The sequence below is a fragment of the Lathamus discolor genome, chromosome 2 (assembly GCF_037157495.1).
Source record: "Lathamus discolor isolate bLatDis1 chromosome 2, bLatDis1.hap1, whole genome shotgun sequence".
NCBI lineage: Eukaryota > Metazoa > Chordata > Aves > Psittaciformes > Psittacidae > Lathamus > Lathamus discolor.
The window spans coordinates 112,579,587-112,592,425 of record NC_088885.1 but is presented as its reverse complement, the minus strand read 5'-3'; the positions used below and the strand labels follow the sequence as shown (position 1 = coordinate 112,592,425).

Here is a 12,839-nt window from a genome sequence, read left to right as displayed (position 1 = left end):
GAACATCAGGGACTGTAAGAGTAGCCCCCAAACAAATGTTTTATCTCATTGCTAAAGACAGTACCTTTCTAGGAAAGCTGCTTTCTCTGCAGGCCTGAACCGCTGTGTTGGCTTTGTTTTTCTGTTTGGAGTGCCAGTCTGTTTACTAAAGTTATTAGTTTATAAATTTTGCCAAGGTAAAGTAACTGTGAGAGCTTTAAATTAGACTAAGTGCCACTTCTGTGTGGCAGGTTCCTTTGAGGGCTGATTAGAAAGCAGGCCTCCTGTTGCCAGCCCCTTTATGCATGGCACTATTGCTGTGGGTACTTGTTTATAGCTTTCCTTTGAATTTATATAAGTGTGCACTGTGATATGATGAATTGCCCTCCGATACTGAAGATTCTGCTTCTTTTTTTTTTTTTTTTTCTGGGTTAAAGCTAATACTTCACTTTAAAGAGTTATTTTAATTAGGTGGGGTTTATTGTAATGAATTAAAATTAACTTGGAGTAGCAAATTACATAAGAGTGTGAGGTTTATAGATTAGCCTCACCATAGCTACAGCACATCTTTTCTTATCGGAATTAAAGTTCTGTATTTCAGACACCTTGGCACTAAACACAGACAGCAAATGAGTGTAAGTGTTGTCTCCAGTTATTTCCCTCCTAATGTGATTCTTTCCAGTCAGTCAGAAGGTTGCCACACTAAAAAACAGTCCTAATGGGCAACAAAGGGTGAAAGCAGCAGCTGCAGAAGGCTGGATCCCCTAGCAGGAGATAGCCTAGGAGAGAGGAGTGCCACGGCATCTCAAGCCAAACCCAGAGGTGAGGGAGAGCATTTCTTCAACTGTCAGTGCAGGGTCAAGGCAGGATCTAATGACATGTCTAACTTGCAATGTGTCACTGGCCAGCTGTGTGACAGGAAACAGAATGACCAACCTCAAAGAATGACATTTAATAGGAGGATACTTCTTCCCTCACGGGGAGGAAGGAAAAAGGCATAGAAGCATGCTTCTTTATGTAGTACTTCTTTCTTGGAGGGGAGAATACTTAAACGTAGGAGTGGGACTTTACTGTCTTTTCCCCCTTTGATAGGGTCTGAAAACAGGAGAAAGTGAGAGTAAAATTCTTCCCATTTAGCTGTGGTCACATTTCACGCTTCTTGTACACAAATGCAAATGACAACAGAACAGAAGACAATAGAGAATCCAGGCTTCTGGATTTTACAAGCAACAACCACAATGACAAACATAAAATTTTATTGTCCTGGTACCATGTCAGTAAACACTCCACATTTATTGATTTACAGTGAGTGTCCTTACAAAATTCAGAGAAGTAGTGACTTCGTTGTAAAGAGCAAAATAGCATTTTAGTGTCTCTGAAAGTCACCTTTACAACATGGAGTTTCTTGAACTGAAAAAGAGGGAACCCAGATGAGGTTGCTATAAGAACAAAATGACAACATAGGGTTCTTAATTGTCTAACTGCTTACCAGCTATGAAGGCATAAAAATTATCCTTATTTTCTTTTCCAGCAAGTAGATTTGTAATTCACACACACACCACGCCTGCCACATAAGCAGTGTCCCAGTTCCCACTATTCCTTGTTTGAAAGCTGTAGGAATAAGGACTCTAAGATGTCCAAGATGGGCTGGCACTGTAACCAGTTGTGAAAGAAGTCAGAGAGTGAAAGCCGTGGGGGCCTCTGCTTATCAGCTCAGAAATCTTTGGCCGTTAGCATCAAATCTGCTCAGTCTGGCTCTGCTTGCAAGCTGCCTTGAAGGAAAAAGAGGCACCAATGTGTAGCACAGTTCCCGGCATTTAGAAAAGGAAAAGAGCTAGCAGAACTCCATAGTTTTTCCTTGCCTTCCCTACACATTTTAAAATTGACATATCATAGACAAGGGGACATATTTCACTTGTGTTTCTGATTTTGGGACCAAAAATATGCACCAGTCCACTTACATGTTCTCTTAAACTGACTGTATGTATGCTTACTAGCTGGATAACTACCCAATATGGTTTTCATATGCAAAAGCCAGGTTTGGTGATTTTAAAACTGGACTGGTTCAGGGTTTGCTTTTAGCTAAGCGAAAACAATGTTAGTTGCTTTGAGTTAGTCTCAGGCTGATCCATAACCTCTAGTGTGCTGAGTGCTGTTGTACAAGGGCCCACGCACTGGCTGGCAATGTGCAGGGAAATCCAGATTCCAGGCTGTCCCTTTGTCACCTGGTAAGCACAATACCCAGCCTTATGTCACAAGGCAAGGATGTGAACTCGGCAATCAATACGAATGTGGAATGCATCTGTCTGTATAATAAGAGTGCAGACAAGTCACAGCGCTTTTCTTTCAGGCTGCATCAAGAAACTTGTAATTTCACTTGTAATTTTGTTCAAAGGAATTCTTGTACATGCACCTGTGGAAAACTGCAAAGGATCATTGTTTGAAAGGTTGCCCTTTGCATATAAATCACAGCTCTGTGTGCTTCCCCATTTTAATTGGGTGACCTTTTGAATCCTATGGACAGGAGCTTAAATTCTGGACCTGCTGGTTGGTTTAAGATTTTAAATCAATTCATTTGAAATCAATTCATGATACAGTAGTTACTCTGCTTTAAATTTGAGAAGTTACACTTGGAAGGTTCCTTCTCACGTCTTCATTGCAGACCAAACAGATGTGTGTAAAATCCAGATTGATTTGTCAGTTTAGTTCCTGAAAAGACCTATCAGGATTCACTGAGTATGAGAGAAATAGGAGGAGCAAGAAACATGTGATGTTTCCAACAGGACATTTCTGTGCAATTATCAACATTAGCTTCATTATTTGTCACTAATTACAGACTGAGATGTTAAATATTTAGTAGTAGTTTGTTTAATTGGGTTTGACTTATAAAGGAATCTGTACGTAGCATAGCTGCAGTTCCAGGAGCCAGTTCCTCACTGCCAGCTAGGCAAATTTGTATTCACATATTGTTAGGCAAGGGGGGTTGTTTTTGTTCTTTGGGTTTGTTGCCTCTCTCTACCCTCCCCTCCCCCCCATTTTATTTGTCTTTAAGGTATCTAAAGTTAGAGCATAAAGTAGGAGTGCTGCTTGTGGATATAAAACGGGAGAGAGGTCAAACTTACATTTGTTTACAGGTACTGTAGTTTAGAAAGCACCAGCATGATAAATTAAACATAGCAAAGGAAGAAAAAAATGAAAGCAGAACAACAACTAGCCCATGAACACATCTGTAAAACACTGACTTAATCCCTGAATATCTTATTCGGCAGTATTGCCTATCAAAGCTTGTTGTCCCCTGTTACTCCGTTGTACAATAGCTGCAGATAAATCTGGATTGGTTCAGCTTTGAGTTCTGTTTGCTCTTTACCTGGCTGTGTCTGACAGGGTGAAGAGACTTCTAGCTGTGGCATCTGCAGAAGGTGTGCATGAATCAATCAGTACATGAGCAGTATTCACTTCGTTTTAAACCCTGAAGGCCTGGCTATATTCATACTTGTCCTTATCTTGAAACTCCCATGATTTCAGAGGAGTTTCTCTTAATTTATACCAGGGTAATCATAACCATATTCTAAAGTAATAAGACTTTTGATATATTTCTCAGAAGTGCCTCCTTTTGCCTTTTTTGTTTAAGCTTTTATTCCTGCTTAATGAACAGTTTTCTTATTGGGGAAGGATGCTTGTGTATTAATTTCAAACATTTGCGGTATCACAAAGGCCTTGTTTTTCTACAAACCAGACATAAGCCTGGTTCCTGATTAGCAGTACAGCCCCTTTGCAGCATGAAAGGACAGAAAGGTTTCCCAGTTCCAATGAACTGCTGTGAACATGTCCTAACCATTGCCCTCTCTCTTCATCACCAGCCATTATCTTACTGTTTATGGGCTAATATATGCACTTTGCCCATGTAGCCAGGCCACCTTGCCTGAAATGAAAGAGGTTGTTTTAAGTTCCACTGCATTTCAATAAACAACAAACAGCGGAAGAGAGGCTTATGGAAAGCTATTGACTGTCACCATAGGTTAAAACAGCCTTGGAGCTACTCTGATTTATGTCAGAGGCTTAACCAGGAGCCCCTTGCCAACACTCATAACGAGGAAGGCACAAGGACGGTGAACAGACACCTGTATTTGTGTCTGTTCTTTTCTGGTGACAATGATGAAAGTCTTATTTGCTGTACCTAAGAATATATGTCATTCTTTTCCATACAACAATTCTGTGATATATGTACTCACATATAATAATGAATCCAAAAGGAATCGTTGACATTTTACTAGTGACTTACTGGAAGTCTCTGAAGAAAAATAGGTATCAGGGGGTTTGTTTTGGTTTGGGTTTGGTTTTAATTTTCAGTTTGCATCCCTGAGAACATGCTATGCAATTTGAGACTTTTTTTTTATGGGTAGATTTTCTGTGACCCAGCTGGAAATGCTTGAATAGAAGAACCAGAAAGAACACTGAGAGTTTTGCATAAATGCAATAAGGATTATGATCTGATTAGCAGTCATGCCTTTTCTAAGACATTAATTTAATATCAAATCACATAGCTTAGGTGAACTAATTTATATGAATAACTGCAATTCAGTGTAGACTTCCCTAAATTATCATTGTCAACAGTGGTCAGTCATGACCTAAGATGACCATATAATTGACCATCATGTCTGAGAACAGACCTGGTTCTCAAAGGCTGGTAAACATCAGCTCACCATACATAAGTGGTATTTATGGGAAAACAGATTCTCTTGGGATTTGGCCCCTTCTTTGTTGTGGAAATAGCTCTGGTTTAGTTCAGATCAAATCCTTATTTCCTTGGGAATCTCAAGTTTCAGAGACTGTATTTTGTTAGGTCTGTGCTGGTGATCAAGCTTGGCCTGGATGAAACTTCTTGACTACTTCAGTGCATTTAAAAATTCACTGGTAGTCCTCCTGCTCTGCCAGCTGCACTGCAGTACTGGAGATACTGGTGGCAGCGACACCTTACCCGGAATTTTTTCTATCCAGAATTCCTAAGTCCCCATTTGGCTTCCTGCTTTTCACCTATGAAAAACTATTAGACATCATCTGCTTTCCAGCTCCCTTGTTCACTCAGGATAAGTGTGACCATTGAAATCTGAATATATATTCATTTTTGTATCAGAAGCATTGTAATTCCAGGGATGAAGCACATCAGAAACATCTGCTAGTTCCAAGATTTTAGATACAACGATTTAAGTAAGTCGATTTCTTGTAGATTGTATTTTATGAAAGGAAGGGAAAAGCCTGGGAGGGAAAATAATCTGCGGTCACATTATCTGTTGATGAGCTTCAACTGAAGTTGCTCTTTTTGGACTTCACCTATGTGAAAAATACAGAAATGTTTACAATCTGAGTGTTCATAGGTGCTCTGTCAGTGCAATTAAGGATTATAGCACAGGATGGACCTCAATACGTCCCTAACCTTCAGCTGGTTCATTTACTGGAGGCAGAATGTGGAAGTGGTTACCCTGCCTGTGGGACCGCAAATCCCACCTATGCTACATTTTTACCTGGATGGCAACTGAACCTGAGAAGCCCATGTAACAGAATCTTCTTAATTGCTTACAGCAGCAGTGGAGCCAGGGCCTTAATGTTTTGGGGCATTAAAAGGAAGTTTACTGCTTTCAGATGCTTTGAAACGGCCCAGATATTCTACTGAAACCAGCTCCTGACTATGCAGATTTGGTTTCATGTGTGAGTCGGGGCTGGCTGAGCCTCTTCCTCTCCTGGGATGGACATCAGGAAAAAAAATCGTAACCCTGAGGTCTGTGAAGCTGTGAAGCAGTCTCCCAAGAGGAGCATTGGAAGCTCTAATTAAAATTGGACTGGGCAAAACACTTGAAATTACACTATAGGCTATAATCCAACACTGGCAAGATGGGTGGAGAAAACGCCCTAATGGGTCTTTTCTGTCTTTAAATTCCATTTCTTGTCTTTTACCTTTTTCTTCAATGGTGACACAATGTCATCTAGAACGTATTATAAGATGCTATTGTGAGTGAGTAAGATGATGTTAAATGTCAAAAGAAAATGCAACAGTTTCTCTGCAGGTTCACAGTGATTATATGGAGACAAGAAAAAGAGAAACTGACTGTGAGCAAGGGACATCAGTGCAGTGTTTCTGCTCTGTAAGACAGTGGCAAATGCCTGCAATATACGTGTTTATCGTTTTGACATTACATTTCATATTCCCTGCTCATGAAGAATAACCACGTTCCACCAAACCTAACACAGATGTGGAAAATTCATTTACTTGTAACTGTGTACATCACTCAGATTGCTGGAGACATCTACTATCCCAATGTTTCAAATATCCCCAAAGACCTGGGGTAAATAATATCTTTTTGCAGCTTATTTTATAATATGTATTTAATCTGAGTATTTCACAAATCTAAATATCTCATCAATTTAGTATGGAGTATAATCATATTACAGTTTACCAGGAAAGAACTCTGGCACAGTGTAATGGGGCTTTGACAGCAGACTGTGCTGCAGTACTGAAGCAGGACAAGTTTGAAGAAAGGGTATAAAAATCAACCTTAAAGTCGCAATTATGTCTTAATAAGTTTCATGTATTTGTTTTTGGTGTTACCACTTAATACCCCTCTTCTGTCCTCCTCCCGGCCTTTCCACTTGATGTAGGATTTCAGCAGCGTCCAGTGCATACGTGTTTGTGTGAGAGGTCTTTTATCATGACAACCAGCTCAACAAAGCATCAGACTGAAGTTCTGGAAACCATGTTGATACTGTGAAGCTGCATTCTTGATTCATTATTATTACCAGTGCACTTAAGGTTTTGCTAGGCTTGCCTTTTCTACGAACCTTTCTGTCTTCCCCTTTGGTCCTGCAAAATCCAACATCCTCTTGTTAGCTGCAGACAGTTGGAAAAGTATGGTGCAGGGTAAGAAGCTGGAATAAAAAGAAGGGAAGAGAAGCAGAAAATCTTGATTAGAAAGTATAATTTAATAGAACGTGTATTGAACCAAATGTATTGATTAATGTGGAAGATATAGTACTTATATTGATTCAAACTAGAGATTTAGTACTAAAAGCTGTAAGCCAAAAAGCTGTTGCAGATTGCTACAAAAGTCAGTTTAATGCTGTCCTTGAGAATGCCTTCACAAAGAAATTCTTCTAATGTTTGAGGAGTAGGTAGAATGCGGTATATGTCAGTTTGATCCCGGAGGGTTTTATTTTGTACTCTAATAGCTGTTACGAGCCTACATTATATCCAAGGAGTAATTTTCCTTAGGGGTGCCCAGCTCGCTTTGTGTCAATATTCTAGCATTTTAAGTCACGTACAGTATATGCTTCTGGGAACAGTGCAGGAGCCAGCCAGACTCATAATGGTCTGCATTCATTAATAAAGGCAGAAGCTTCTGTCCCTCCATTGCCCACTACAGGGATGCCTCCCTGGTCTTCAGGGACCTGTACAGACACATTTAAAGAAAGCTTTATTTTGAGTGGGCAGGAGATGAAATGCAGGACTTGCAGGCATTTCCTAAGTCAGCTATATGCCCGAGCACAGGGGTGACCTTAATGGGTCAGAGAAGAATGCAGGTCAAAAGACTTATTATCCAGCCTGTTGGAAACCAATTGCTTTTGTTAAAAAAAAAAATAAAATGTGCTTAAAGGTTGATAGTAATGTAGAGTTCCGTTTTACAACCTGGAACTGTATTGCACTGCAGTGGGGTGCTGCTTTTCCTTCTCTAAATGCAAAAAATACATGATGGTCTGTAATGTACACAGATAAAGGATTCCACAGAAGTGATAACATGGAGGGTACCATAATTACTTAATCAGTGATGATTGATTACCCCTGTTTGTGTTCTTGAACTAAGGAAAAAATAACATGCTGCTGTGCTACTGTTACCATCTGTTGAAATAATGCATCTGCATTTCATCTTTATATTTCTTCACATACAGCCTCTTTGCACTGTTTGTCAGGTACAACCATGTCTTGTTTCATCTAGTCATAAAAAAACAGAAGTCCCATTAAAATTGAACACAATTGCAGTTCACATTAAATATTCTAATGGGCTAGTCAGTCTGTGGTTATCTGTGGATATTTTTTTCTTCATTAATTTTGATGCTGTGGGCAGGAACTTTTTGCTACCTAATACTTCCCATGTTCTATCTGAAACACAAAGACATACATCAAGCAAAAAAAAAAGTATTATTCCCTCTTTTGTCTCGAGCATTTCTTCAAGGAAACCTTTTTTGTATTATTTTGCCAAGGAGATTCTCCCACCCAGTGTTACTGTGAAATCTTTGCATGTTTTTAACTCCTTAACACTAACAGCAAGGATATCTCAAAGCATTTTCACCCAGAAAAGTGGTGGCATATAATTTTCTGGCAGTTCACATAACATTTGGGATTCTGGATTCTGCTAACAAAAATAACCATCTCTAGGAACAGGGCAAATGCATTTTAAGAGTTTATTTTGCTTGTGAAAGATGCTGAATTCAGGTTTTCCTAGGTAATATAACTGCTTTCCAGATAATACCAATAGAAAAATTGGAGAGGTAGGAATTTTCCTGGCTCAGTTTGTGTCTATTGCAGTAACAAATGCAGTGACACACACACCTCCTGCTTCACTGTTCCTCCATCTTGTGCATGCAAAGCTTGCATTTGTGTTTGCAAACTAGTTTCTCCTTATGAAATCACAGCACTTGGAAATGTTAACAGAGCTATTGCTGAAGTCCTGGAAAGATTATGGTAAGAAAAAATATTTTTCCATTTCCACAGCTAAGTAGGAAATTGAGATTTTTGCTTCACAGGGAGACTACCTCATAATTAAACAGATGTGGTTATGTGCAAACAAATTTAGGGGAGCCAAAGAAGAGGAGCATATGATATCTCCTGTACTTAGTTAAATGCCTTTTCTTTGGCAAGGGGGTGTACTAATTGCTCCAAACTCAGGCAAACTAGTTTGAAGTTTCAGGAGGAGGTGTGTTTCAAGCTTATACAGTGTGTCTTCAGTGAAGGGCAACGTGCTCTCGGAGATGCACAGAGGATCTAGACTGTAATATTGTGCTCTCCCTGGGTGTCCCACACTCCTGTGTCCCTGCCGTGTCCCTGCCGGCAGGAGCTCCGAATTCTGCTTTCCCCGCCTGCCTGAACTCCCACTGCCGGGAAGGCAGGGAACTCGCTGCACACAAGGCAAAGAGACTATCAGAGCCGAGATCTGCTGTGTGGATAATAAGGGAGAATTTTTGCCCTAAATTTTTAAACGCAACACCCCTCATAAAAACAACAACAGTTCATAACTGGGATTAATGTTTGCAATTTTCAGTCACTTAGACATGGGGTCTCCAATAGATGGCTTTTGGTGGAGTGGAATATGGCTCTCTGTGGGATTACAGAATTTTCTTCTTATCTCTCTCCTCCCATCCTTTGCCTGCTTGTCTGGTCAACGTTCTGCTTCTGAAGTGCTTCCACATTGTATTTTTTTGCCACTTAGCCAAACAGGTATCTTTCCCTAGTCCCTCATGTTTGGGGAGCCTTAATTACTTTGGAAACCATGATTTGTTTGACTGTTTACAGTAAGTGTAGTAGCTTTTTTAAGGCCTAAACTGCTCAAAGAACTTCCTCATGTTTGTGTCCTGCCCCGTCTCGTTTTTCTCTTCAACACTTGGGTTTTTCTATTATCTCTTCATTATCTCTAGAGAATCTCATTTTGCACCAGGGCACAGGAGTCAGGGACACTGAGAGCAGGGGCAAGTCAGTCCTTATGTTGTGTTTTCTTTCGTCTCCTTCATATTTGGGCCTTCTTGGTTTTTAATCAAAAATGTCATTGCAGCCAGAACCACATTCCCAGAACACCTTTTGACTGCTTCATGGGCAACTGTTCATGTCCAGCTTCAAACTGATTATGCGTTTTCACTTAGTGGAAAGAAATAAAAAATGGGCATGACTGACATGCTTGCTCTCAGTCGGTTAGAAATACCCCCCCCCACCGCCCACCCCCAAGTCTCTGCAGTGTAACAACTGGTAAAATAGGACTTTGCCTACTCAGAAGCAGAAGAAAAATCAGAATTCAGGCTGCCATCACATATGCAACTTGCCCTGTTGTTTCTAGTTACTGCAGGGTCTCCAATAAGCCTGCGGTGTTATGCTGTAAATGCTGCAATAAATGGACGCAACAGGATGACAAAAGGGCTGACTGTCAGGCTTAACTCTTAATTTCCTTGCTTTTGTGGTTTAGTCAGAGCCCATTACCTGTGAACAGCCAACATTCTTGGCTGCAGATATTGTTATTGCTTTGCAACATTTTGAAATGATTTTATGGGATAAGAAGCTAAATGCAATCAAGTGGTAGAGTATATTTTTTTAACACTCTTTGGCCCTGGACAGTTTGGAATTCCTGCCATCAGCATTAAATCATTTTGTATTCACATCTGGAAATTGCATCTTTGAGTGTCACTGGGTCATTTTCCTTTAATCTTGAGAATGGCACTACATTAAAAATTCCTCAGTCTTTCTGTAAGATCTTTTCCTTGCCAAATGTCCCATGTTTGTGTGCATGCACAGTTTAGGGAGAGAGGAGGAGGAAGGGAGGGAGAACTCTCAGGCTGGTCTGCAGTCATGCTGTATTTCACATCTGTTTGACCAAGGCTGCTTTTGTGTGCCTTTCCATGGGTGGCTCTGGAGGGTATGGTTCAGCAGATGTTCACTTTGTTGAAAGTGATGGCCATCTTTCGGGAATAGGTTCATCCTGAACTGTGTTAGCCCAAAGGGAGTTAAGACAGATTAACTTAATAAAGCAGAGTGAAAGGACTGGATGTGCTGCGAGCAAACCACAGGATGTGACACCCCTGTCCTCGGGGTCACTGGCCCAAATCTGGCCCAGAGGACTAAGGGGAAAATTCCTCACTAATCAGTGGCTGCCCTCTTGTCTAAGAAGTAGTGTTCACAGACTTTTTCGGGTTATCTGTGGATCCAGTGTACATTGCAGAACACTTAACATGTATTGGATTGGTACCTTGCTCGTAACGCAATGCTTATGAAGGATCTGAGCCAGTGCAGGTATTGAAATAGCATCTCTCATCCTTAAATGTGGTTGACTTGATTAGTGCAGTGGTAGGAAAGAGGGTAAAACTTGGGTTTGCTGCTGGATTTGGTGATTACTCATGTAGAAAAGGAGAATTTCAGACTCCGAAGTCCACGCTGTGTCACCTCGCATAAGGCACTGCATTCACTTGAGTCAAAAATACCTGTGGTTTTTGGCAACCAAAAGGAAGGGCTGTGGAAGCCCTTCCTGTTCTCATCAGTGTCTGAGCTCTCTGCTAGGCACAGAATGACTCTTATCAGAATACACTGTGCAACACTGTTTGGGGAGAAATAGGTTTTAATGCAATAAAACATTTGGAGTGGTGCCACAGCCTAGGAAGCACAGTCCAATTAGCATTGGTCTTTTATGACAAATAAATGCACTTCTCATTTGCATAATGCATAAACCATGAGCTCTATGTAAGCAGACACCCGAACCACTGACCTGATGGTCAGTTTCACTGGGGCAGGTCAGCCCAAATCTACCTAGAGAGGGTGTGATGCCCTTCCTGTGGCACATGGAAAGAATACCGGTGTGAAACAGCTGGGGAAAACAACTCTCTTTGGTAGTGACACTGCTTTTGACTGCTTTAAAACAAGGAGGGCTTGAACATCATGTCTTTCCAGTCCATCATTTTGTGAGATATGCTGGGACAATTGTATTTGCATCCTTCTTTCACACAGAAATGCCTGTCCTGTGACTAAGCTCTTTCTTTTGTTTTTGTTACAGAATCATACGATGACCCAGCACAGCAGTTAGTGCAAGGCCCGTCTCTTCCAGAGAATTCTTTGTGGCACAAAAAGGGAACACGTTTTACTCTTTGCACGAAACTTTCATTGTTAATGTATATTATTCAGAAACATTGTATTGTACCATAAAACTTGTATTATCGAAACTGTTGGATGTTCATGTGTTTGAACTTTTGAGCACCGGATAGACTTCCTGTATATAAAGTGTTGCACATGTATTATGTTGTCTGATACTAAAATGGTCTTATAAAGACAAGTGGACTTGGGCCCTATTCAAGAAAGATACAAATAATAATAATACTGAGGGGAAAAAAAAAAACAGCTGAAGAAAATGTGTTGTTTTCAAGGAGGAGGGAAAAGGTGATAGCGATGTTCCATTACAGCTCTGTTTGGCCTTCCTTTCGTTTAAACTTCAGTCTAAAAATCTCTCTTTTGGTATACAAACGGACGAATCTAAGACTATTTTTTATTGCTGAAGATTCTTGCAGAAAAACATGAAGAGACTGTCTCTCACAGAGCAGGAACCCACAGTTGAATAAGGCCCGTATATATATTTGTAAGCCTTGCGATATGACAGATAGCATTACCATATATGCAATAGTTGTTATGTAGATTGTCAAAGAAGTTTTTTTTTCTGGATACCATTTGAAGCTTTGAGTGTTCAAGACTTTCCTTAATGATTTCACATGGCCAAATTCTTGAATCAGTTGAACTAACATGTATGTTACTGTTATTAATGTTTACTCTGCGGTCTGAACCTGGAGATTACTGGAATTGTTTTCCAAAAGGAAATAAATTCAGTTTACCATCATGTGTGAGTGAGCTTGTGTCTTGTCTTTTTCCTTAGAAAGCAGCATTATTATTACTGCTTCTGTAGTACTTACGGGACCACCAGGGTCTAGAATTCCATTTCATCAGAACCTATACACTGCTAAAGCAGGAATAGATCGCTTTTCTTGAAGCTAGGCATTTAAATAAATATAATGGTAGAAACAGATTTGCTGGCCCACTGCAAAGCAACGTGTGCTTGAGGGTAATATTCACC

The 12,839-nt window shown here is 40.3% G+C and overlaps 1 protein-coding gene across 10 annotated transcripts in view; it reads left to right on the top strand.

Annotated features, from left to right (window-relative positions):
* The window catches only part of ZNF521 (zinc finger protein 521), a 236,040-nt gene extending 223,435 nt beyond the window's left edge, over positions 1-12,605 (top strand). For all 10 annotated transcript variants that reach the window (XM_065668152.1, XM_065668142.1, XM_065668145.1 and 7 more), the window contains one exon: positions 11,775-12,605. In XM_065668152.1, coding sequence (XP_065524224.1) covers positions 11,775-11,804 — 30 coding nt within the window. In that variant the 3' untranslated portion in view covers positions 11,805-12,605. The remainder of the gene's footprint in view (positions 1-11,774) is intronic.
* The last annotated feature ends 234 nt before the right edge of the window (positions 12,606-12,839 follow it).